The sequence below is a fragment of the Rhinolophus hipposideros genome (assembly GCF_964194185.1).
Source record: "Rhinolophus hipposideros genome assembly, chromosome: 12".
Classification (NCBI taxonomy): domain Eukaryota; kingdom Metazoa; phylum Chordata; class Mammalia; order Chiroptera; family Rhinolophidae; genus Rhinolophus; species Rhinolophus hipposideros.
Window position 1 is genome coordinate 66,898,701 of NC_138058.1, and position 24,861 is coordinate 66,923,561.

At 33.5% G+C, this 24,861-nt stretch overlaps 1 protein-coding gene across 1 annotated transcript in view; it reads left to right on the forward strand.

Moving 5' to 3' along the window:
• Positions 1 to 24,861, forward strand: part of RAD51AP2 (RAD51 associated protein 2) — a gene marked incomplete at its 5' end in the record, with an annotated part of 66,607 nt that overhangs the window by 1,779 nt on the left and 39,967 nt on the right. Inside the window, 2 exons of the mRNA XM_081068858.1 lie at positions 469 to 1,465; positions 1,808 to 1,891. Coding sequence (XP_080924984.1) covers positions 469 to 1,465; positions 1,808 to 1,891 — 1,081 coding nt within the window. The remainder of the gene's footprint in view (positions 1 to 468; positions 1,466 to 1,807; positions 1,892 to 24,861) is intronic.

Consider the following 24,861-nt stretch of genomic DNA (forward strand, 5'->3'; position numbering starts at 1 on the left):
ACTTCTTTGCTCAGTAACTTTGACTTTTTACCCAGAATTGAAAATGAGTCTAAATTAGAAGTGGGATGCATTTTCAAATGGATGGTGTATTTGGATTATCCAAAAAATGTGGTGAAAAATCATATTGTATATCTAGGAAGGACTTTAACTTTTTCAAAACTATTAAAATATAATATACAACCTATGTTAGAGAAAAGAAAGCTATTTAAAACTGAACAAGTTTTTGAAGAGTCTAAGAAAAACCCCATCAATTTCTTTGGTATGACAACTAAAAATATACATTTTCCAATTTTTGAAATATATGGACTTTCAATGGACTGTGATGACATGGACAAAATTTCTTTGACAAAAGAAATTAGTTGCAAGAGTAAGAATTGTCCTGAACAAGTCATGAATATGGAAAATTGGGACCACTGTAGTACTAATATAATCAAAACACATGTTAAGTCTCTTCCTGAATTCACACAGAACAGCTATGAATATATTAAAGAAAAATTTTATGGAATCAACATTCACAACCAAGATTTAGATACAGAAAGAAAACCGGAGCATAATAAGATCAGTAGCTTTAATTTTAAGTACATATTTGAAGACTTCTTCAATATTAGGCAACAAGCCATGCTGACAAAACCAAAAAATTCCACAATCATAACTCAGGTGCTCAATTTTGAGAGTTTGCTGAAAAGTGAAATTGAAAGAAAGAAACATGACTTAATTTTGAAGGAGGAAGAAAAAGCTACAGCACAAATTTTAACAAGCAATTGCCAAGTTCATAAAGATATTAAGATAAGAAAGAAAGAGAAAAATAGTTTTGATTCAATGGATGGCATGTTTTCTGTTCAAACAGTTTCCTTAATGAGTAAGAAAGTAAATGTGGAAAAAACTAAATATATTAATCAAAATAATCTAGCTGACAGAAATAAAGATGAGAGTATTTTGCAAGAAAGTGAGTTAGCTAATTTAAAGCATTTTCATCCAAAGAATGACTTTGCAGAATGTGTTAACTATCAATTTGAAACTGATCTGAGCACAGAGAACAATGAATGTTTTCAGGACTTAACTGCCAAGTGTTTATCAACAGAAGCTCTGACAATAGCCAAAGATTTTGAGTTGAAGAGTAAATTTGATTTAGTACTTGAAGAACTTCGTATGTTTCACGAAATTAGTAAGGAAAATGAAAATCTAAGTGTCATGGAAACAAACAATGGGCAAGGAAATTACTTTGGAGAAAATAATGGTGTTGAGGTAAAAATGGAGATTAAAAAAGATTTGAAAATGGGTACAGTCAACAAAATATGTGCATCTTCTTTGCTCTGTGATACTATAGCAGTTCCTAATATGCATAAAAGACACCAAAGTTTATTTAAATGGAAAACAGTACCCAAAAATAAACAACAGGAAGTTCCTAATGAATGTTGCTACCCAAGAACATCAGAGGAAGGATTACTCTACTCTTCTGAGGAAGGTATAAAAGTAGTTTTAAAATGTTTTTTCCCATGATAGAAAAACAATTGCTGCTTTTTTTTTTTTTTTCCTGTATAGGCCAAATACACAATTTTGGCAAAAAGAAGATAAAGTGTAAGGCAATGTTTATTGATGCATATTATTTTCCTATGAAGGGCTGTTCAAACATTAAATAATACTGAACTTGAAGATAACAAGTGATAAAATTTTTAAAAGGAGCTTCATCTATCTAAATATTAGGAGCCAATGGAAGGAAATGTTTCTGAAATAGTAATTTGTTTATAGTATAAACATTTTATATAAAAGTTACTTTTTGTTATAACGTATTGATCTTTATTTTCAGATTGTGAGAAATCTTCACCTAAAAGACCTGCTTTTTTCTCTGATGAATTTAAGGAAGAAAAATCTAATTATTTCCTGAAGGAAGGTAAGATTTTTGGTTATTTTCTAGAACACCTTCTAAGATGATTATTGCATTCTTGTATTTTTAGCATGAGGCAAATATACTTAGATTGTTAGAAAACAAATACAAAGATTTAATACTTTTGTAAACAACAATTTACTGATGCAAATTCTAATAGTTAAAAACTGGCTAAAAATTAAAATGCTATTTTAGAATATTAGATATATAATATTATTGGTAAATATGCTCTTCAAAACTGTGTTTAAGTATTTGCAGGGTTGCATTGCAATAATTGTGTGGTAAGATAGGTGTTGTACATGTCTAGTATACAGAAGATGCACATTTTAAGAACAGAAAAATTGTATTAAAATTGTAATACTCAATATATACCGATAACAAAAGATAAATACAAGTCATATGTATACATTATTTTTGGCACCCCCGGTATACATCTAATGTATGTAACATTAATTGGCAAAACCACAAAAGGCAATTAGTTAAGTTCGATTTCCATTAATGAGATATCACTCCTAACTATATGATTATTATCAAAGTTCTCCAGCCTTTAACTACTATGAGGCTCTTTATATGGACATTTAGTAATTTATAAAATTTAGTATCATTTAGGTATATTAACATGATTTATGACTATGGCATTTAAACTTTTGATTACTATTAAACAAATAAAACTAAAGAAAAGTTAAACTAACCTTATCCTTTGCCTAAGAGGTCTCCAATATCAGAATAAAGCACATCAAGTCTAACATATATTCTAATGTATAGTACCAATGGGGATGAGGCAGGAGTAGGACAGACCCTAGGGAACTGTTTTCCAAAAGACTAAATTTTCATTTGGTCAGAAATTGCTGGTATTAAACAACAAGACTAGATCTAGAAAGAATAATGATGTAGGTGAAATATATTTACCGAAACATCTTCAGTCATACATCGTCTCTCAAAACATTTTCCTGGCTTCTCATCAGTAGAATGCTGTCTCTGATACCTTTATTTAGTCACTTCAGAACTGCATCATTTCCTCTTTTCTTAGCTTACAATGAAAAATCTTAAAAATTAATCCAAGTCCTGGAAGATCAAAAGCCCACAGGTAGTCTCTTGTTACCTGAATAACGGGAATAAATGAGGGAACAATATTCCGTGAGATTAAAGCAGGGTGGCACAATTAGCCTGGAAAAGATAGGAGTTGTTTTTTTCTAGGACAGAAAGAAAGGAAGACATTGGGTTTATTTTATTTTAGAATGGAGAAACATTAGGGAACATGCACCCATATTTATCATCGTGCTTATAATTGTGATCATGAAATAGATATACTTGTATGAGCAAGATTAATTATGTGCACAAATTGGAAAAACAATGTTACATTTGTTGGAAATATATGAATTGTGCCTTCACAATGAAAAGTACTTTGTTGTCATAAAATACGAAAAATAATGTGTGAGGTCAGCCAGAATTATTTAATATTACATTAGGATAGTTGTCTTGGATTCACTTTCAAAGTACACAAAAATGGGATGTCTTCCTGAAGCTTGTTAATATCCATAGTGTAAAGGAAGAGATGAGAGATACTGAGAAGTGGGGATAAGAATGAACTAACTGCTTAGGAGGAATAGATACCTATTTATGCAGTGTATTTAAAGGCATTGGGAAACTCCTGATTGTGCTGAAATGTTTTTTAAATTAGTTTCAGGTGTACAAAACAACATAAGGATTAGACATTTATATACCTCGCAAAGTGGAAACCCCAATAACTATTATCCATCTGACACTGTACATAATTATTATAATATTGTTGACTGTATTCCCTATGCTGTACTTTATATCCCCATGACTGCTTTTTAAAATTATAGTTGACATTCAATATTATTTTATATCAGATTCAGGTGTATAGAGTAGTGGTTAGACATTGATATAATTAATGAAGTGATCCAATAAGTCTAGTACCCATCTGATACTATATATAGTTTTTATAATATTATTGACTGTATTTCCCATACTGTACTTTACATCCCTGTTACTATTTTGTAACTACCAATTTGTATTTCTTCTTTTTATCTGTTTTCTTTATTATTAATTTCAGGTATTCAAAACAACATAATGACTAGACATTTACACCCCTCACAAAGTAATAACCTCAACAAGTCTACTACCCATCTGACACCATAGATAGCTATTACAATACCATTGATTAGATTATCTATTTAGTGCTTCACATCCCTTGAATATATAAATATATATACCATGCACAGTTTTACAACATTTTTGACTATATTCCCCTCACTACACTTCATATCCCCATGACTTTTGTAACTACCAATTTGTGCTTCCTAATCCCTTCACCTTTCTCACCCATCTACCGACCCCCTTTCCATTCAGCAACCATAAGTTTGTTCTCTGTGTCTATGAGTCCATTTCTGATTTGTTTGTTCATTTATTCTGTTCTTTAGATTCCACATCTAAGTGTAATCATATGGTGTTTGTCTTTCTCAGTCTGACTTGTTTCACTTAATATAAAATTCTCTAGGTCTATCCATGTTGTTGCAAATGGCAAGATTTCAGTTTTCTTTTATGGCAGAGTAATACCCCATTGTATACATGTACCACAATTTCTTTATCCAATCATCTGTTGATGGGAATTTCGGTTGTTTCCATATCGTGGCTATTGTGAGTAGAACTGCAGTAAACATAGGGGTGCATATATTTTTTCAAATTTGTGTTTTGGATTTCTTTGAATAAATACCCAGGAGTAGAATTGCTGGGTCATAAGGTAGTTCTATCTTTAACTTTTTGAGGAACCCCTGTGCTGTTTTCCATAGTGGCTGCACCAATTTGCATTTTCACCAACAGTGCACGAGGGTTCCCTTTTCTGCACATCCTCTCAAACGCTTATTGTCTGTTGATTTATTGATGATGGCCATTCTGACAGGAGTGAGGTGGGATCTCATTGTGGTTTTTATTTTTATTTATCTGATGATTAGTGACATTGAGCATCTTTTTATATGTCTATTGGCCATCTGTATGTCCTCTTTGGAGAAATGTCTATTCAGGTCAGCTGCCCATTTTTTAATTGGATTGTTTGTGGCGGTTTTTTTGGTGTTGAGTTGTATGAGGGTTTTTTTTTCTTTTTTTAATAAATTTTGGATATTAATCCATTGTCAGATGTATTATTGGCAAATATCTTCTCCCATTCAGTAGGATGTCTTTTTGTTTTGTTGATGGTCTCCTTTGCTGTGCGAAAACTTTTTAATTTGATGTAGTTCCATTTGTTCATTTTTTCTTTTGCTTCCCTTGCCTGAGAATATATATCAGTAGAAATACTACTAAGGGTAATGTCTGAGAATTTACTTCCTATTTTTTTTCTAAGAGTTTTATGGTTTCAGGTTTAAGTCTTTAATCCATTTTGAGTTTGTTCTAGTATATGGCGTAACAAGGTGATCCAATTTTATGTTTATTTTTTTGTATGTATCTGTCCAGTTTTCCCAGTACCATTTATTGAATAGACTGTCTTTATGTGCTGAAATATTTTTGATACTTACCCACTTCTCACTGTGGTGACTCCAATTAGAGTTTCTACTACTTATTTCTCCAGTGCCTCCTGTCAGTCTTTGTTTCTGTCTCTTCTCTCTGTGGTGTGGAGAAGGCAAGTGTTTTGAAATTATTTTGAGCATGTGTTCTATGCACCCAGCCATTGTGCCAAGCGCTTCAATGTCATTTAGCCTCAATTCTCCCCTAACCTGAAAGTATATGCGAATGACTTTGGTATCTTGTTAAATGATTCTATCATGGAGTAGGCCAAAAGATTCTGCATTCCTAACAAGCTCCCACAAATGTAGATGCTGCTAGTCTGTGGACTGTACTTTGAGTTGCAAGGATTTAGGAAACAACTGAGTAAGTATTATTTCTAAAAGACAACTAATTAATTTCATGACATATTTTTAAACATTGATTTTTAAAATGAGAAATTTCTGGTAATGTGCTTGAATATTGTGAATCATTAAATGATACAAAACAATACATTAATCCAGAGTATAGCACTAATAAAAGGGATTATAATTTATTTAATAAAAAGGTAGGAAATCCAAGGAGACAAAGATGCACATTTTCACAATCATAAGTTAATGATTGTTTAAGGGTATATGCTTTGCAAAAGGCCTGCTGTTGATACAAATTGGTTCAGTGATTTCCCACGCATTGCAAATTACCAGATGTATCTGTCATATTAGAATATGACAAAGGAAAGCTATACTTTGAAAAAGTAACCAAATAGATAATTATGGCTTTGTTCTGAAATAGTAATCTCATAATGAAGTACACTTAGCAAAAATTGCTGAAGTTATTTAATTTATAACCAAATCAGACATGCTTCAAACAATTTTGTTTTATTAGGACAATCTCCTTTTGTTTAAAAAATGGAAAAAAAATCTAGCAATAAATTTTTTCTTTATTTTTTGTAAGTAACTATAATTTTAATGTTACATAAAGTATCATAAACTCATTTATAGCTGTTTTGTGTTGTTTTCTCCCTATTTACATACAGTTAAAATCTGTATTTTATTTCGTTTTTGTAAACATGGATTCACACACACATTCGTTTGCTTCAACTTAGAAATCATACTGTTTGCCTTTTGTCAGATTTAAGGTTAGCTTGATTACACTATTTTTAGTATAATATGCTTTTCTATTAAGGTCATACTAATTCATGAAAGCTTGATACATTTTCATCTGCACATTTATATCTCACTGTTTATTAAAAAAAAAACTGTCAAAGTTAGAGGTATTTTTGTGCTTCATTATGAAGTATAGGTGACACTATTTGCCTGGTTAACTGATTTAGTAACAGACATTCTTCCATGAAATATTTTGAGAATGATAGTGTGATGTTATATAAAACTTCAAAATCAGAGCCCCCATTGATACATAAGAAATGAAATACGTTTGTGCTCTATTTTTAATAATAATCTCTACCAGAAGCCAAACTAATCATTAACACTATAGCCTCCTGTTTAGCTTATAATAGAAAAATGACATGGTCTTTAGATACACTATATCAAGTCAACTTTAAAACCTATGTAGTTTTGTTGTTGTTGTTAAGTCAGATTGCCTGACTGGAATGCTGATTTTATTCGGTTGCTATTTTATAGAGGGTAAGTTATTTAACTTATGTGCTGAGGTGTCCACATTTTATAATTGGAGATAGGATTAAGTAAACTAATTCATGTAAAACACTTAGCTCAGTGACTCAGTAAGGGTTCCTAGTATGATTAGAAGTTAGCAAAAACTTTATAAGATTAGAAACTATGAGTAATTTTTACTGTCTTATTTCCTTATATTGTCTTATATCTTTAGGTAGTAATTTTTCACATGGAATTTCAAGAGTACTACCTCTTAAGACATGCAGTCGACCAATCAGAATTGGTTTGTCAAGAAAAGCTAAGCTGAAACAACTTCATCCCTATCTAAAATAAATATGTTACGAGAAGTTAAAAGAAGATATTGGACTTTAATATTTCAAAACATTTCATATCTGTTAATCTTTTGTTTATTTCTTTGGATAAATGCTTCTAGCTTGGGAATTTTGAGCTTTCTTCATTATAAAGTATAGAGAAGGTGTGTGTGTGTGTGTGTGTGTGTGTGTGTGAATTATTTAATTATATTTAAACATTATATAATATTTTATTGATGTTTTCATGTCATATTAACAATATGCACATTAAAGGTTTTTGTGATGTAAAATAACTTGGCAGTTTAGTTTTCATTTTATATATATATATATGAAATGCTTTTGTGAAGAAGATTGATAGCTTTTATAGGTTTCTCAAAAGGATCCATAACTCTTCAGGTAATGAATCAATATTCTAACCCACTTGCCCTATTTTTCAAGGGGGAAAAATAGAGGTGCAGAGAGTGTGGGTAAATTTTTCAAGATCACAAAGTTAGTATCAGGATTAGGATAGAGGCCCTCTCCTCTGTACCATTCTTTCCCACTTTTTTTTGCATTCACTTTATACTTTCTACTCCACCTCCCACAGTCTATTTTTGGCTCCAGAGTAGAATTGTGATCATGTAGTCAATATTTATTATTAATTTATTTACTCTTAGAACAAATATATTTTAATACTTGTATTATCGTGTTAAGCTCAGTGATAGAATACAGAAGTCATGTATGAGACCTTGCCTTACAGAGTTTACTTCTATGCTTGAGATTGGAAGAGAAATATAAGATATATGTGATTTAAAGGCAACCATCAGTAGAATAATACTTTTCAAAATACTAGACAGAGAAATAAGAATAAAATGAGATACTTGGCAAAAACTAAGGAAAGAAGGAAGCATCAAGAAAACATGAAAAACAGAAAGCATGTAATAAAAGGAAGACTGAATGTATCAATTAACAAAGTAAATGTGATTGGATCAAATTATTCTATTATAAGCCAAGATTCTCAGACACACTAAAAACCATCTCAAAATCATCTCTACTTATTTATTTCCATTTCTTACCATGTATTATGTAACTTCAACATCCTGTCCTAATTTCAATTCCTCCCTTCACCCTCCCCAGAACTCATCACCTTTTCACGTTATTATTTGCACCTTGCAAGAAAGAATACAAATCCTTGAAGGCAGGATTCTTTTCTCTCCCCCCACTAATATCCCAGAATAGTTCCTGCTCCTTGTGTACCCATAAAATATTATTTGAGTAAATGAATGAATAAATTTCTATATCTGCTTATAATTGCTATGTCTTTGTGAATTCTTAATATCTTTATGACCTTGAGCAAGTCCTCATATCTAAAGGGGATAACATCTCATGGGATCATTGTGAAGATTAAATGAGCCAATATTTATAATATCTCTGATAACTACTCAATAATGTAACTACTCAACAATGAATAATAGTTCACTGATACATAGTATATACTCAATAAGTTTTTTAAATGTTTTTACTTTTTCTTGAAATTTTTCCCCCTGGATTCTGGATTCAATTATTTTCAGGAATATACCTATTCCTTTGCGTTTTATGAAGATATGCCTTTTACTTTTTTTTCTGCAATGGTCCTCATATTCCTCTTTCTTCTTTTTATTATTATTATAAACCCCATGCTGTAATTTTCTTTTATCTTTATACAAGGCAAATCTCATCACAATCAAGATTTGTCTTCATAAACCGTGGTCTTTTTCCCTGCTCTATGTTGCTGTGTGTGAATATTTTATTCTGTTCTCATATCTATTTCTTGAGGGCAAATTTATATACTTCCTGTCTTATCCCTAATCGTTAGGAAGCTTTATAGATGCTGTCATCTTTTCTCTTAACAAATACCATATAAACTTACAACGACTACTGGTTCTTTCATACTCTGAACTTTGTGGTAAGTTTAAACTCCTAGCTCATACAGTACTGCTTACAGTGGTTTTCCATGCCACTACCCCATTACTACTTCCATCTGTAGACCGTTCTTTGTAAAAATTTTGGGAAATTTTACACCTCCCCCAATGTAAAACTTGTTCCTGTTAGTGTCATTACTCAAGCACCCTCCCCCCAGTACCTCTTACCCTAACATACATGTATACACAAAAACAGACATGACCTCCCTGCCTAGGTCTACAGAGTTCTTGTTTCTGGAATTAGAAAATTGGAGGCCAGGAGGGAGGTAACATTGTAGGTCTTATGTTTTTGTGTCTTCATAGCCAGATTTGGAGAGGCTGCTTTGAGGGATGTGGTAGAATACGTTTGAAATTGAAACCCAACCTTCCTCCACCTTATTCTTTGTACCTTTGTTCTCAAAATGTGAAAGTTGAAGTCTTTCAGATCAGAAGAAAAATATTCAAAGGATGAAAAGTCACTTCAAAAAATACTTGCTTTTATTCAACCTTAGAACAAATCTCTGTGTTACTTCAGTTTAAAGTAACAAGCTTTTGGATGCATAACAGCGAGCGTGAGATGAGAAGCAGAGCCTGATAGTAAATCAACTTGAAAAAGTTATATTGATAGTACCTTAAGTATGCAAACTTTTGAGTTAATATTCTCTGTTTCACCTTATTTACTTAAGCAAAATGGAAATCAAAATATGTAATGAAGTTGATCTTTAGCTTCATCTAATTTGTCACATAAAAGAATATTTATAATGTCAGCCATCATTTTGGAAAGCACAAACATTACACATTTACACAGACAAATAATAATTTCTGGCAGAGTTTATACTACTAAAAGTTATCTTTTGAGCTTAAGGGACTAGAATATAAAGATATCAGTAGGGTTCCAAATTGTATTTTATCCACTTTGTTGTAAAATATATCATAGTTTGAAACTATCCTTGCCAAATAGTCCTATTTCATTTTTTTCCTTTAAAACACAGGCATGTGCTATAAATTCAGAAGAAATAGTCATTAAGCTATTGGCAAATGGGCAAAAGCTATCCAGGCTATGGGCAAAAAAATAAATTTAGGATCTAAAATGTCTCTGTAATTATAATGTTTCCATAATTTTATAGATTTTATAATTTTGGAGAATATGTGATCTTGCATCGGTGTGGTACACGTTAGTTACAATTGTTAAAACAATACTGACATTATTAACTGAAGATCATAGTTTATATAGAATTCATTCTTTGAATTTTGTCTAAGGCATAACGTCATGTAGCCCCTGTTACAGTATCATACAGAATAGTTTCAGTGCCCTAAACATCCCCTATGCTACACCCGTTCGCCCGTCTTCCCTACCCCAGAACAAGACAACCACTGATCTTTTTACTGTATTTATCGTTTTGCCTTTTCCAGAATGTCATATAGTTGGAATCATACAGTATGTATTTGCAGATTGGCTTTTTTCACTTAACAATATGCAATTAAGATTCCTGTAATCTTAACTTTTCTAGTGAGGGATCTTCTAGTAGAAGACGTAAATCCCAAATGTTTTAGGCCTTCACCTTCCATCATTATATCTCCTTTTAGAGAAAAAGACAATAATTCTAGTTCATTTTAAATTATGGCTGTGTCCTCTTATCAACTTTTGAAAATTTTTCTCATGGATTTTCCTAATGAGGATTCTTCAAAAGATCTTTCCTGTCAACATTGGTAAAAGCTTCCTTTGAACATAGGCATTTCGAAGCATTTTAAGCCATGACAAAATGGCTCCAAAGGAGGTTTTATCTTCTATTTTGTTAGCAAGAGCTGCACGTAGGACCCGAAACGCACCAACAGACTAAATGGTCAATATCAAGCAGGTGCTGTGAAAGCCTATGCTAGGCTTGGAAAATTTCTAGTAAGTGGAAATCAAAAGTACTAACCAATATAAGGGGATATTTTAATGTGTTACCCTTGCGATACCTTGCATAATAAATATCCTATGATATGCTGCGTGGACATCAGAATACTATTAGTAATTTTAGTTCTGTGACTACATGAATGATAATAACCATCAAGTATTTATTTAGACTCAGTAAATGTCTAGCTCTTTGCCAGGTACTGGGATATGCATATATATTTGTCAAATTTAGTTAACAAAAATTAAGAGGCAAAACTTATTAAACAACTAAAAGAGGAGTTAGGAGATTTGAGGTTTCATTCTGACTTTCTTCATGACCTTGAATTTGCCATGTAGCCTCATTTGGCTTTCAGATGATTCTTCACTTGGCTTATTGTAATCACTAAAATAATCTCTGCTGTTCTGCAAATGAAATACCTTGTGGGTTACTAATTGGAAATAGAAGAAGGAATACCAAGAGGAAAGACAATATAAATAACAAAGAACATGAAAATTTTTAGGTATTTTTGCAACTTTTATTTGTCATTAAAGGATGATGAAAAAGCATAATAATAAAGATTAGGGTAGTTATTGTTTATCTTTCATGTTTCTTAAATAAAAAGTATATGATGTTTCCTAACTCATTAATTTATTCATTTATTTATGTCCTCATCAAACATTTATTGAGGGCATATCATAAGTCTGGAACTGAACAAATGACCTCATTTTCATAAATTCTCTTATTTATAAAACTCAAATCATATTACTCGTAATTCTTTCTATACAGCAGCCATTCTTTTAAGGGAACCTATCCATGAAATGGTTTGGGCCTACCTCACAAGAAATGTTTCTTAAATTATTTTATTTTATATCAATAATAGGGATAAACCATAGGAACGGTTGCTTGGATTTTCTGAAGTCTGTTTTGAACACAATCGTATGGATGTGACCTATTTTTCACATCTGGAACAAAGTTTCAATAGCTTTAATGTTTGTGATTTTGGCACTTGGGGAGTGGAGTAGGTATTATTTGATTGATTTTTATGGGGTTAACATTAGAGATAATATACATGGAATGTCTAGCGCAAATTCTGGTACATTGCAAGTATGTAATTAATAGCTATTATTATTAATATTTTAAAAAAGAGCTTTCTCATCCCTTATAGGTATAAATAAAAAGATTACCGATAGGGTCTCCTGCTTTAAGGGATCCTACCTATGAAGCATGGGCTGAGAAATGTTTACTTTTATGCTTTGAAGTTTACTATATGTTTTGAATATTTACTTTTCAGAACACTTTATTAATGCCCAATACAATCATTATACATGTTTAGACTAATCTATTTAAACATGTGTGATATACTGTGCCATGTCCCATGGAAATCCTTTCACTATTAACAGATTATTTAAAAAAAGATACAGCCATTTTTTATTGCAGTAAAATGTACATAATACAAATTTACCATTTTAATCATTTTTAGGTATACAGTTCAATGACATTAAGTACATTCACACTGTTGCATATAGCACTTTTGAACTTTAATTAAAAATGTATGTTTTGCTCAGTTTTCCTCTTTTTATCACAAGAGTAACATCATAATTCCCTAACAACAGAAGGGAGAAAGCTTTCACTTTTGCAACTCTTTCTAGTTTTTGACTCAAACTGATTTTGTGGTATAATTCTTATCTATCGCTAACATATTCCTACGTCTTTGACCACTGCTTGGGAATTTGTTAGAACTTGCATGTAAATTTCCTTTGCTTAACAGTTTTTTGTTTGTTTGTTTGTTTTACAAAGTCAATACATCCAGAGAAAAGTTTTAAATTGGGATAGAATAATAAAAGTAACTGAGATTTTACTTGAAATGAAATGAAATTTATAAAATAATTCATAACTTTTAGGCGTAGAAAAATACTGTAAATTGGTAAATTAAAAAATACGTAAAATATTGTTAGATTAAAATAGATAAAACATTATTCAGTTGAATAAATATTCCTTGAGTTTTTGATATACTATGCAAACCACTTGGTAAATACTGTGGGCGTTAACAAAGATACACAAGATGTGAAGTTTTAATCTAACTGAAGGGAAAAACATTGACAGATAATCCAGAATGGAGAGAACAATCTGAGTGCTATGGAAGAGCAGAAATTTGAAAGATTGATTCCGCCTGGTGAGGAAGGATTTACATGACACATGCAGAACTTAAGCTAAATCTTAAGATTTTTAATAATTATGGATTAGGGTAGAGCAGAGGAAATTTTATTCAGAAGAGCATGAAGATGAGTAATTTAGTTTAGCTGAAGATTTATCAATTTGTTAAGTATTTATTTTTTGTTTATTATTTTCATGTAAAATCATGGGGAATTATAGATTTAAAGTATTTTGAAGAACTTAATTCTCTTCTTACTGTGTAATGAAAAATTATTTTATATTTTGAAGTCCCTTTAAATTTGGAGAATTTGATTTGTGTTCAATAAATCAGAAGACTAAAAGAGACATCTAAGATAGCAAGCAGTATACCGGAATTCCAGAATTTAGAACAAATTAATTTTTAGTACTTTACACATTATAGCCCCAATAAAAAATAATTAATGCTCTTATTTTCTAGTGATTCATATGTCTTTGGTGTCTCTCTAAACCTATGCTGAGGGTAATTCAAAAGTAAGGCATACTCCTCAAGCTTCCTTCTTCACCTCCATCCACCTTCTTCCCTGCTGTTTTTCTATTTTTTTCCTTCTTTTTATGCTGATTCAGTTTCTTCAAAGGTTTTCTTTGCTTTTATGACATTTTCTCCCTTTTCCAAATAATATTCCTTTTCTAAAACACTGATAGCTACCATCTGCTTCCACACAAACTTTTATAATGCTCTTGATGGAAACTGGAATCAAAACTTTTAGGACTGAAAAGGAACTCATGATCAATACTTCCATAATAGTATAAGATTTATTACCCTCAACTGATATTATACACTTTACTGGACTGTCTCCCTTCCTAAACTATGAGGTCATTGATGGTTAGGATTTAACTTTTATCTCTGAATTACCTTCTCTCTCAGTACTCAATAATTATTTGAGAAAAGCAAGATGAATATTTATTTCAGGCATCTCTCTTTAAGATATCTTTTTATCCTTTCTGTCGTATTATAAGAACTCAGAAAATTTAACTTTATCTCTTAAACTATGCTTAATTTCCTTTCCATTATGCTTGTTTGCAGAATGGTAGCTGGTTTATCATTCTCATTCTTACGTGTATTTGTATAATTTTAAAAAGTTTAGAGTGCTTTCTATATTTTGCCTCATTAAATCCTCTCACTAATCCATTGTTATCCCCATTTTCAGAAAATGAAATTAACAGTTAGATTGAGTGATCTTTTCAAGTAAGCCAATTGTAAGACTAGATCCTAACACAATACTTGGCACGTAGTAAATGCTTCTTGAATTGAAATGAGGGCTAACACTCTTCCCATTAACTTCATAACTGTCACCTGCTTTTTTTTGCTCTTCTTCTTTCCTTCCCTTTTTTCCCCCTTTCCTTTTTACCGATAGCTACTGTGTGCAAGACATCAGGCTAACTCCTGGATCTACAAGGGATATGATCCGTGGTTGCTTTGATGAGCCTGACAACCTGACTGGGGAGACACAGGAGACATGCATTTAAAAAGTTAAATAAAAATAAATTCTCTTCTTTTCTTAAATCTTACGTGTAAGAAGTAGAAGGAAGAAATCCCCTCCCCCCCAAAAAAAATAGAGATATTTTCTATCCATAGTGTATAGTATCTTAATTAATCAACTGTTTCAGTCCTCTTGTCCTTCACTTCTGCTCTCTGGGATCATTTCCCAAATACACTGCTTGCATGTAGGCATTTTTCTAGACTCTGCTTTCTGAAACCCTTGTGGTGATACTTCTCATGCAAGAGATAGGGAAATAAAGGCTCAGAAATGTGAGCGAATTTGTCAAAGTTCACATAGTGCTAAAGCCAAGACTAGAAACAATATGTCCTGACATATTTTAATTGCTCTTGTGATCACATCATAATTTCTTTCCACATTATTGTTTGGCTCAGCTTATCAACGCTATTTACGGGCTAACTGTTTTGGTTATTATTAGGGAATGTTAAAATATGACAGGGAGGCATATGCTAATAAAATGCGTGGGTTTCTAGAATGCCAGCAAAAACTGTTTATGCCACGGTTTAAAAAATTATTTAAAGACTTTTCGGTGTTCTACCATCTGGAATGTCTACAAAAATATAAAACTATATCTCAAGTTGACATGACACTTAAATATACATATAATTGTACTTCTATAAGGTTTGCCTAACAAGAAGTATTGTTAAAAACTTTCACCAAATCTCTATGTTATTCAGTATTTCACAAAATTTGAAGATCATTTTAAGACATAAAAAGGCCATTGACTCTGGGAAAAATAACTCACATTTAGTAGAGCTCAAAACTGTTGATCAAACGTGTTGTAAAAAAAAGGATTTGGAGGTATCTAAAGGCATCTATAATAAATCTGAAAACTTATGAGTAGGCAGAAATATACTGCGGCTTTATTTGGTGTTTACCTTGGCCTATCTGTAGTATTACATATTCCAGAAGTTGGAAAGAGCACGGTGTTCTGCACAGACAGATCTTCTGTTTCCATCTAATTCACAGTTGCTCTTAATGAATTATAAACTCATGCCAACTAGGAGTTGATGCATTAATCCATGGTAATATTTGTGAAAATGCATGTGAACACAGTGAGTGAGTCATCCTAGAATCTGGATTATTTTGCTCAAGAACAAAAATGTCAGCAGGGTTTCTGCAACTGTGAGCTCAGAAAAGCATTAAGCTTCAGCTTACCTAAGAAAAAACCAGACTTATCCACGTGGTGCTGGATCACAGATTTTCTATGAAAGTGGTGGTTCTGTTCTAAGGGGGAAAGGGAAAGTAGAGGTGGTTTTGCAGACAGACAATAGGACAACTGGTTCTGGGGGACAGGGACCAAGCTGTGCTATGCTAAAAAGTATTCACACCTTCCACCCATACAAGCAAAACAGAAGCAATTATTTATTTTACTTTACTTTTTTAAAAACAGGCTTACAAAGGCTTTGCAAATCCAGGATTACATTTCCGGAAAGTTTAAGGGATGCCCTTAGCTAGGTTGAAAACTTGCCTCAGAAAGAGGTTTTCTTGGTGGTGCTGGCCCACTCATTGTTTCCAGGCTCCTTTTCTTCTCCTTAAGGCCCATATAATATGTGACAAAGGCTTGTGTGTCATGTAAAATAACTTGGACTGTATCTTAAGAATACTGGCTAGACAAAGGCCATATTAAAACAGGAGAATGACTTCAGATATTTATTTTACCAATGAGCAGGAGTTAGGGGAAACTGGTGGCAAGAAAGACTATTTTATGAGTAATGCTATTGATATGAGATGATGGAAGATTTCACTTCGTAAGTGTGAGTGGGAGTGGTGAGCACACATTTAATTTGAGAGTAAGAGAAAATTACTCACTTCACCTGTTGATTGAAGGAATACAACATACTTTCATAGACATATTATGTGTAAGTTCTTTCTAGCATTGTTTGCTTTTCTTCAGAAACATATTGTGCTTTTAACATTTATTAACATTCATTCATTCATTCATCTATTCACTTAAATATTTATGGTACATCAAACATGCTAGATTCTATGCTCAGCAAGAGGAAATAAATATAAAGATTACGTGAAAACTGTACTTAGTGTGGTGACAGATACAAATGTTGATTATTGTTTTGGAGAAGGTTTTAGTCTATTGAAGGGAGTCTAAACTTTCTTTGTAATACGGTTATGTTTTTTGTTTCATAGAGAAAAATAAGCATTAAATAAAAAGCCAAAAATGTATATTCTATTTTTGCCACATTTCTGAATCACCTTAGATAATTCACTTCTCTGTCAGTCTCTAAATTTGTAAAACAAGGAAACTGCAACTTCAAACTGCTGTGTGCTGCTCAACATCATTAGTTATTAAGGAAATGTGAATCAAACCACAAAGAGATACCATTTCACACCCACCTGAATGGCTATAATAAGTAAGACAGACAATAACAAGAGTTAGTAAGTATGTGAAAGATATGAACCTTCATGCATTGCGAGTGGGAATGCAAAATAGTGCAGCCACTTTGAAAATAGTTTGGCAGTTTCTTAAAAATTTAATCATAAGACTGCCATATAATCCAGCAATCCCACTCTAGGTATTTACTCAAGAGAAATGAAAACATGTCTACACAAAGACTTGTGAGTGAATGTTTATAGCATCATTTCTATAGCCAAAAACTGGAAACAATCTCAATGACCATCAACTTGTGAATGGGTAGATAAAATATCGTACATTCATATAATGGAATACTATTTTGTAATAAAAAGAAACAAACTACTGACATATGCTGCTTCATGAATGAACCACCAAAACAGTATGTAAAATGAAAGCATCCAGACACAAGAGACTATATATTGTATGATTCCATTGATATGACATGTCCAGCAAAGGCAAATTTAGAGAGACAGAAAGTAGATTAGTGGTTATTTGGGCCTAGGGGTAGGGTACAAGTTTAAATGGGAATGAGGGATCTTACAGGGGGGATGAAAATGTTTTAAAAGTGACTTATGATCACAGTTGTACCCCTTGGTAGAGTTACTGAGAAGCATTGAATTGTAAACTCACAATGGGTGAATTTTATGATTTGTAAAATGTATTTCAGTAAAGTTGTTTGAAATATACTATGAGCTGTAGGGAATGTCCTCTGATTCCAGTATTCTTTGAGAGACATGCAGGTAAGAGACATAGTATGACCAGAGTCAGCGCATCTTCTGAATGTGATTTCTATGTTCTTACATAGAACCATTGCTGGACATTTTATAATACTTGTCCTTCAGGGCTTCTCATAATATGATTTAATCTCTTTTGCCTCTGACTTTAATACAAACATTTTGTCCTGGGGCACCATGTTTTCTTTTGTTTTCCCAGAAGGGTAAAGGGGTTCTGAGATACAGGAGTTGGCTTGGTGTACTCTATGGGGATGGCTCTACCTTGAGCTTCAAGTCATTGTACTAAAGCTGGATGCTTGAATAGCTAAGGAAATGCAAACAACACACTGTTAATGCCCTCAGAGTCACCCAGGAATTTGTGCCAAGTATCTTTAGATGTTATTCCCTGTAAATTAATTAGCTGTTTATAGATATTTTTTATTTTTATTCTGTTTGCCAGCCATATTTTTCTTTTAAAGTTTTTCATTAATTTCTCTTAATTCACTAAAAGAGAGACATGTTAACGCTTCTTTTCTAAGTATTTTTTTTCTTGTTTTATTTTATTTTATCTTCTATTTTATCTTTCTGTTTCGGATATCTTGTCCATTTTAGAATTTTTGATTTCTTCTTTTTGGCAATAGTAGGTGATGATGAAAATCCTTTGAAAATGTAAATTCCAGGAAGGAAAAATATTATGAAGAGAAATAGAATCTCTGGAAACTTATTTGCTTTTGTTGCTCAAGTGTTTATTGATAGATCAGTCAAATGAAATCACAATGCTGCAAAGATTTTTGCTAATCACTCCTTGAATGCATTTCCTATAAAGACTTTAAAAATTCTTTGGCTTCCATACAGAGCATTTTGTTTGCTGCTTTCAGTGACACAAGAATACCAAAGTATTTATTAAGTTAGGATAGCTAACATTTAGTTTTTTTTTTTCTTTTTCAAATCCAATTATAATTTGTTCTGTATTCTTCAAAGAAAAGAGATAAGAACCTAAAATGTGGTTGCGAGGAGCTCAGAGTGGAAAATTTCCACTCAGCACAACACATTACCTATACACACTGGTGCTAGCGTTCCTCTCTACTTATTTTAGGACTCCTTTTGTCCAGGTTAGATTACAGTTCTCCCGGACAAGGTATGGCCTGCAGGACACCTAAAGTTTTGTTGATATTACATAGGCATTTGGTAGGCTTTAGCTCTTGGTCACATCATTACGAGTGACAAACATTTGTAGTTTTGAGGTTGGACAATTAAGTTTGCGAAGTTGTTGCAATGATGTTTCTAACTTTTTTTGATATCAGAGGGATTATTCATTATGAAATTGTACCAACTGGGCAAATATTTAACCAAGTTTACTATTTGGAAGTGCTGAAAAGGCTGCGTGAAAAAGTTAGATGACCTGAACTTTTCACCACCAATTCATGGCTCTTGCATCACGACAATGCACCAGCTCACACGGCACTGTCTGTGAGGGAGTTGTTAGCCAGTAAACAAATAACTGTATTGGAACACCCTCCCTACTCACCAGATCTGGCCCCCAATGACTTCTTTCTTTACCTGAAATAAAGGAAATATTGAAAGGAAGACATTTTGATGACATTCAGGACATCAAGAGTAGTAAGATGACAGCTCTGATGGCCATTCCAGAAAAAGAGTTCCAAAATTGCTTTGAAGGGTAGACTAGGCACTGAAATCAGTACACAGCTTCCCAAGGGGAGTACTTCGAAGGTGACTAGTGATATTCAGTAATGAGGTATGTAGCGCTTTTTCTACGATGAGTTCGCGAACTTAATTGTCATACCTCATAAATCAGGAAGTGCGATAACTTGGAAATAGAGAAGAAAATCAGTAAATATTGATATTAAAAATATCTGGACAAATAGAAGAAGAGAGATGGGTTTTGGTTAAAAGTTGGATAAAATAAATTGGAAGTAAAGAATTAAGAATGAAATGGGAATTAGTGAGTGAGTGATTGGTTGAGCAAAAAAAGTGCATATCATCTGTATGGAAAAAGCAAATATTTTTCAGTTAGACAGACTTTGGATTTTGAATCTAGGTCATCCAATGACTGACTCTTGGTCATCTAATGACTTGGGCAAGACAATGAACCTTACTGAAACTTAGTTATATTCATGTCAAACGCTTGTTAGGTTTAGTAAGATATTGGATATAAAATATCTAGCACTGTGCCTCATACCTTGTAATTCTCAATAAATACTGGTAAACTGCCACCATTCCTTCCACTTTCCCTTCCCTCTCCTCATAGTAGTATAACTGCTGAGCTTCCACACTAAGTTCTGATTAGTAAAATAAATGCAGGAAATTTCGATTCATGAAGTCACATAGAATTTACTTGTTATACATACAACCTGGTGCCTGGCTGCCTTTTCATATTTGATCTGAGTAAAGACCAAATTCCATCTGGAGTTTATAAAACATCTTTCACTTGTCATTTTCAACCAGATTTTTCTGCATGTGTTTACTAGATGGTTTGAAAGCTGTAAAGAGGAATAAAATGGTGAAAAGAATTCCAAGGTGGTATGTAGATTTCTCCACTGTGACAGTTTTTTTATTATTAAAATCACCAAAGTTTATCATCAAAATTACTAAATAGATTTTCCATAAGGAAGGAATCACATGATTTTTATTAATATATTCAATTTTCTCACTAACAGAATGAGCCCTAAATTTTTAGTATGACAAATACTCCCTCTATCACTGATTGGGAGACCTCAGTTTCATTATTATGTATTTTTCAACTTTTATTATTTGCAAACTGTGTTTTATATTCTCGTCTTAATCTTCCCATTACCCATCTATTAAGTAGTAAGTGCCATGATTCAAACTTGGTCCCTGTGATTCAAAATTCGTGTTATTTTTCTGCAATAGAATGCCTTTTCTCTTTAGTGCTTTCTACCATACATAGTTTTTCTGATGTATACTCTGTACTTTCCCATATCTATGTTTTCCCCTCCCACCCCACAATATTCCCTCTGCTTCGAGCTCGTTTTACCTTACCTATTGTTCTATTTATCTTTCATGGCTCAAATGATACCTTTTCAATAAAACCTTTCCTGATGCTTCCAGCTGGAATTTTAATTCCTTTCCCGGTACTCCCAAAGTCCTGTGGACCTTTATTATAGCACAATACTTGTTCATTCTATTAGATTTCATTGTTATGACAGAGACAGTGATTTGTTCCTGTAAATATCCATTTTCTTTAATAATGTATAGAACTCCCAATTTTTAGCTGGGCACATGGCTGCCTGAAATAAAGCAATATTCTTAGCTTCTCTTGTAGATAGAAACGGCTGTATGACTAAGTTGTCGTTATTGGGATACAAATGGATGTGCCATGCTACGTGCACTCAAGGGGTCTTTAATGGGAGCTGCTGGTCTTCCATCTGTTCCTGCAGGCTGCAATATACTGGTCATCTCTCAGATTCAGGCGTCCATATTAGGCCATGCAGTAGGAGCGGTATCCTGAGAAACAGGAGCAACAAGAGAGAAGCTCAGATCTGTGATAAATTCACCACTACCTAACCAGTTCTCGCCTACTAATAGATTTCTTTTATGTCTCAGAGAAACTTCTATTTCTTTAATCCATTGTTATTTTAGGGTTTCTATTATTTGAAGCTGAATGTGATTTTACTTGATATAATTCTTATCATTCCTAGACAGCCTCTCGTCTCTACACTAACTCTCTTCCTCTCCCTCCGATCATGATCAAGAATTGCTTGAAGTTAGGAGCCATGTTTTATTCATTTTTCACATTTGAATAAACATATGTTAGAGGGCTAGACATTCATGCATTTATTCAACAAACACGTTAGTATATGTCAGGCACTATATTAGGTAGGAGCAATTCAGCCATAGATGCTTATTCTGATGGAGCTCAAAGCCAATGGGGGAGACAGACTCTGAGTAAGCAGTGTTAACAGTGAATCTCAACATTTGCTCCACATTATATTTCCCTGGGTGATTTTAAAAACTCCCGAGAACCATATCACTCCCTTACTCCCTACCTATTAAACCAGAATCTCAGGGGATGGGGCCTGGGCATTTCTGTTTTAGGAACTTCCCATGTGATTGTAATGTGCATTGAAGGTTGAGACTCACTGAATTAAACCAACAGGAAGGCATAGCAATGACTTTGACTTCATTACTAATAACTACCATGTGAGAACTCTACATTAGTTTCCTATCACTTCCATAAGAAATTACCACAAATGGGGTGGCTTAAAACAACAGTAACATTTTCCCTCATAGTTCTTAAGGTGTAATCATGGCCACATTCCCTCTGGAGGTTCTAAAGTAGAACCCTTCCTTGTTTCGTCCAGCTCCTGGTGGCTTGAGGGGTTGCTTGGTATCCTGAGCTTGTGACCACATCATTCCAATCTTTGCATCCGTCTTTACAACTAACTGTCTATCCGTGTCTTCTTTCTCTTATAAGGACACTGTCCAGGATGATCTCTTCATTTCAAGATTCTTAACATAAATCTGCAAAGACCTTTTTTCCCAAACACAGTGATATTCATAGATTCCAAAAATTGGGGCATGGATATGTCTTTTTGGTGGCCACCATTCAACCCACTTCAAGAACCTACTATGTATAAGGCACCAAAAGAGCTTTCATGTAAACCTATTAATGCTGGATGATGGTTACAAAGAGTTCTATTCTTTCTATCTTTGTATAGATTTGAATTTCCATTATAAAAAGTTTATTTAAAAAAGGGCTTCAATGTGTTTATTCTTATTTAATCTTAATTTAGATCCACGAGGTAACACTATCCAAATTTTACAGATGTAAAAATATAGACTACTTAACTTTGTCCTTTTTTTTAGAAAAAGATTTTTATTAAAAATATAGCTAACGTACAATATTATATGAGTTTCAGGGGTACACCATAGTTGTTCAAAATTTATAGACATAAAGCAGTGATCACAATAAGTCCACTGTACATTACATCCCCATGGCTTATTTGTTTTATACTTGAAAATCTGAACCTTGTATTCCCCTTTACCTTTCCCCCTCCTTTTTAATTTTTCAATTACAGTTGACACAAAGTATTATTTTATATTAATTTCAAGTGTACAGTATAGTGGTTAGATGTTTATATAATTTAAGAAGTGATCCCCCTGACTAGTCTAGTACCCACCTGGCACTATACATAGTTATTACCATATCATTGATTATATTTCCTATGCTGTAGTTTATATCCCTATGACTATTCTGTAACTACCAATTTGTACTACCTAATCCCTTCACCTTTTTCACCCTGCCCTCCAACCGCCTCCCATCTATCACCCCAACAAATCTAGTACCCATCTGACATCATATATAGTTATTATAATATTATTGACTATATACTTTATGCTATACTCTATATCCCCATGACTACCTTGTAACAACCAATCTGTACTTCTTAATCCCTTCCTCTTTTTTCACTCACACCCCAACCCTCCTCCCATCTGGTAGCCTTCAAAATGTTCTCTGTATCTATGAGTTTGTTTCTGATTTGTTTTGTTTTATAGATTTCACATATAAGCAAAATCACACAGCATCTGTCTCTCTCTCTCTGCCTGCCACACTCCATTCAGCACAATACCCTCCAGATGTATCCAGGCCGCCACAGATGACAAGAACTCATTTTCTTCCATGGTCAAACAACATTCCATTGTATATGTGTTTTTTTATTCATTCCTCTTTATCCATTCTTCTATCAATGGACACCCAGGCTGCCTCCACATCTTGGCTATTGTAATCGATGCTGCAATGAACACTTAGGTGCACACATCCCCACAAAGTAGCGCCCAAGGTTTCTTCGGACAAACACACAGAAGTGGGACCACTGGGTCTCCTTCTTTTTCTCCTGTTATAGCCCACGTTTTAAAGTCTATTTTGTCTGGTGTAAATGTGACTATCCCAGGTTTTCCCTCCTTTGTTCCATTTTCATGAAATGTTCTTTTTCCATCTCTTTACTGTGTGTGTGTCTTTCAAGCTGAAGTGAGTCTCTTATAGGCAGCATACATAAGGGTTTTGTTTTCTTATCCATTCAGCCCTTCTATGTTTTTTGATTGGAGCACCCAATCCATTTACATTAAAGCAATTGTTGATAGATATGTAGTCACTGCCATTTTATTCATAATTTTGATCTTTTTTTCCCCTGGTCTTAAAGAAGATCCTCCAACATTCCCCATAACACTGGCTCAGTGATGATGAACTCCCTTAGTACTTTCCTATCTGGGAAGTCCCTCGGTTTTAAATGATAGCCTTGCTGGGCAGAGTAGGCTTGGTGGTAGATGCCCGCCCCACATCACTCTGAATATTTCCTGCCCATCCCCTCCAGCCTGCAAAGTCTCTGGCCTTCAGATTAGGTGTTTTCTGCTACATTGTTTTGCAAATCACTGGTTTGATCCTCTGCTGCATCTAGTCTGCTGGTGATTCCTTCTAGTGCGTTCTTCATTTCAGTTATTGTATTCACTTCTAACTGGTTTTTTTTTTTTATGGTTTCTATGTCCTTTTTTTATGCTTACTATCTCTTTGTTAGAGTTCTCACTGACTTCCTTGAACATCCTTATAAGAATTGTTTTGAACTCTGTCTCTGGTAGTTTGCTTGCTTTCATTTGGTTTAGTTCTTTTTCTGGAGTTTTCTCCTGTTCTTTTCTTTGGGATGTATTCCTTTGTTTCCTTATTTTGGCTGCCTCTCTGTTTTTTTCTGTGTATTAGGTAGATCTGCTAGGTCTTCCAGTCTTGCCTGGTGGCTTGTGTAATAAGTGCTTTGTTGGGGCCCTGACCCAGTCTCTCTGGTCACCTGCTCTGGGTGCTCCAGGAGTGTCCCTGGTGGGGATTGTGTGTCCCCTCTTGTTATAGTTGAGCCTTGATTGCTATTGGCATATCAGTGGGTGGAATTGACCCTCAGGCTGATTGGCTGTGGGGTTTGGCCATGTCCACAAC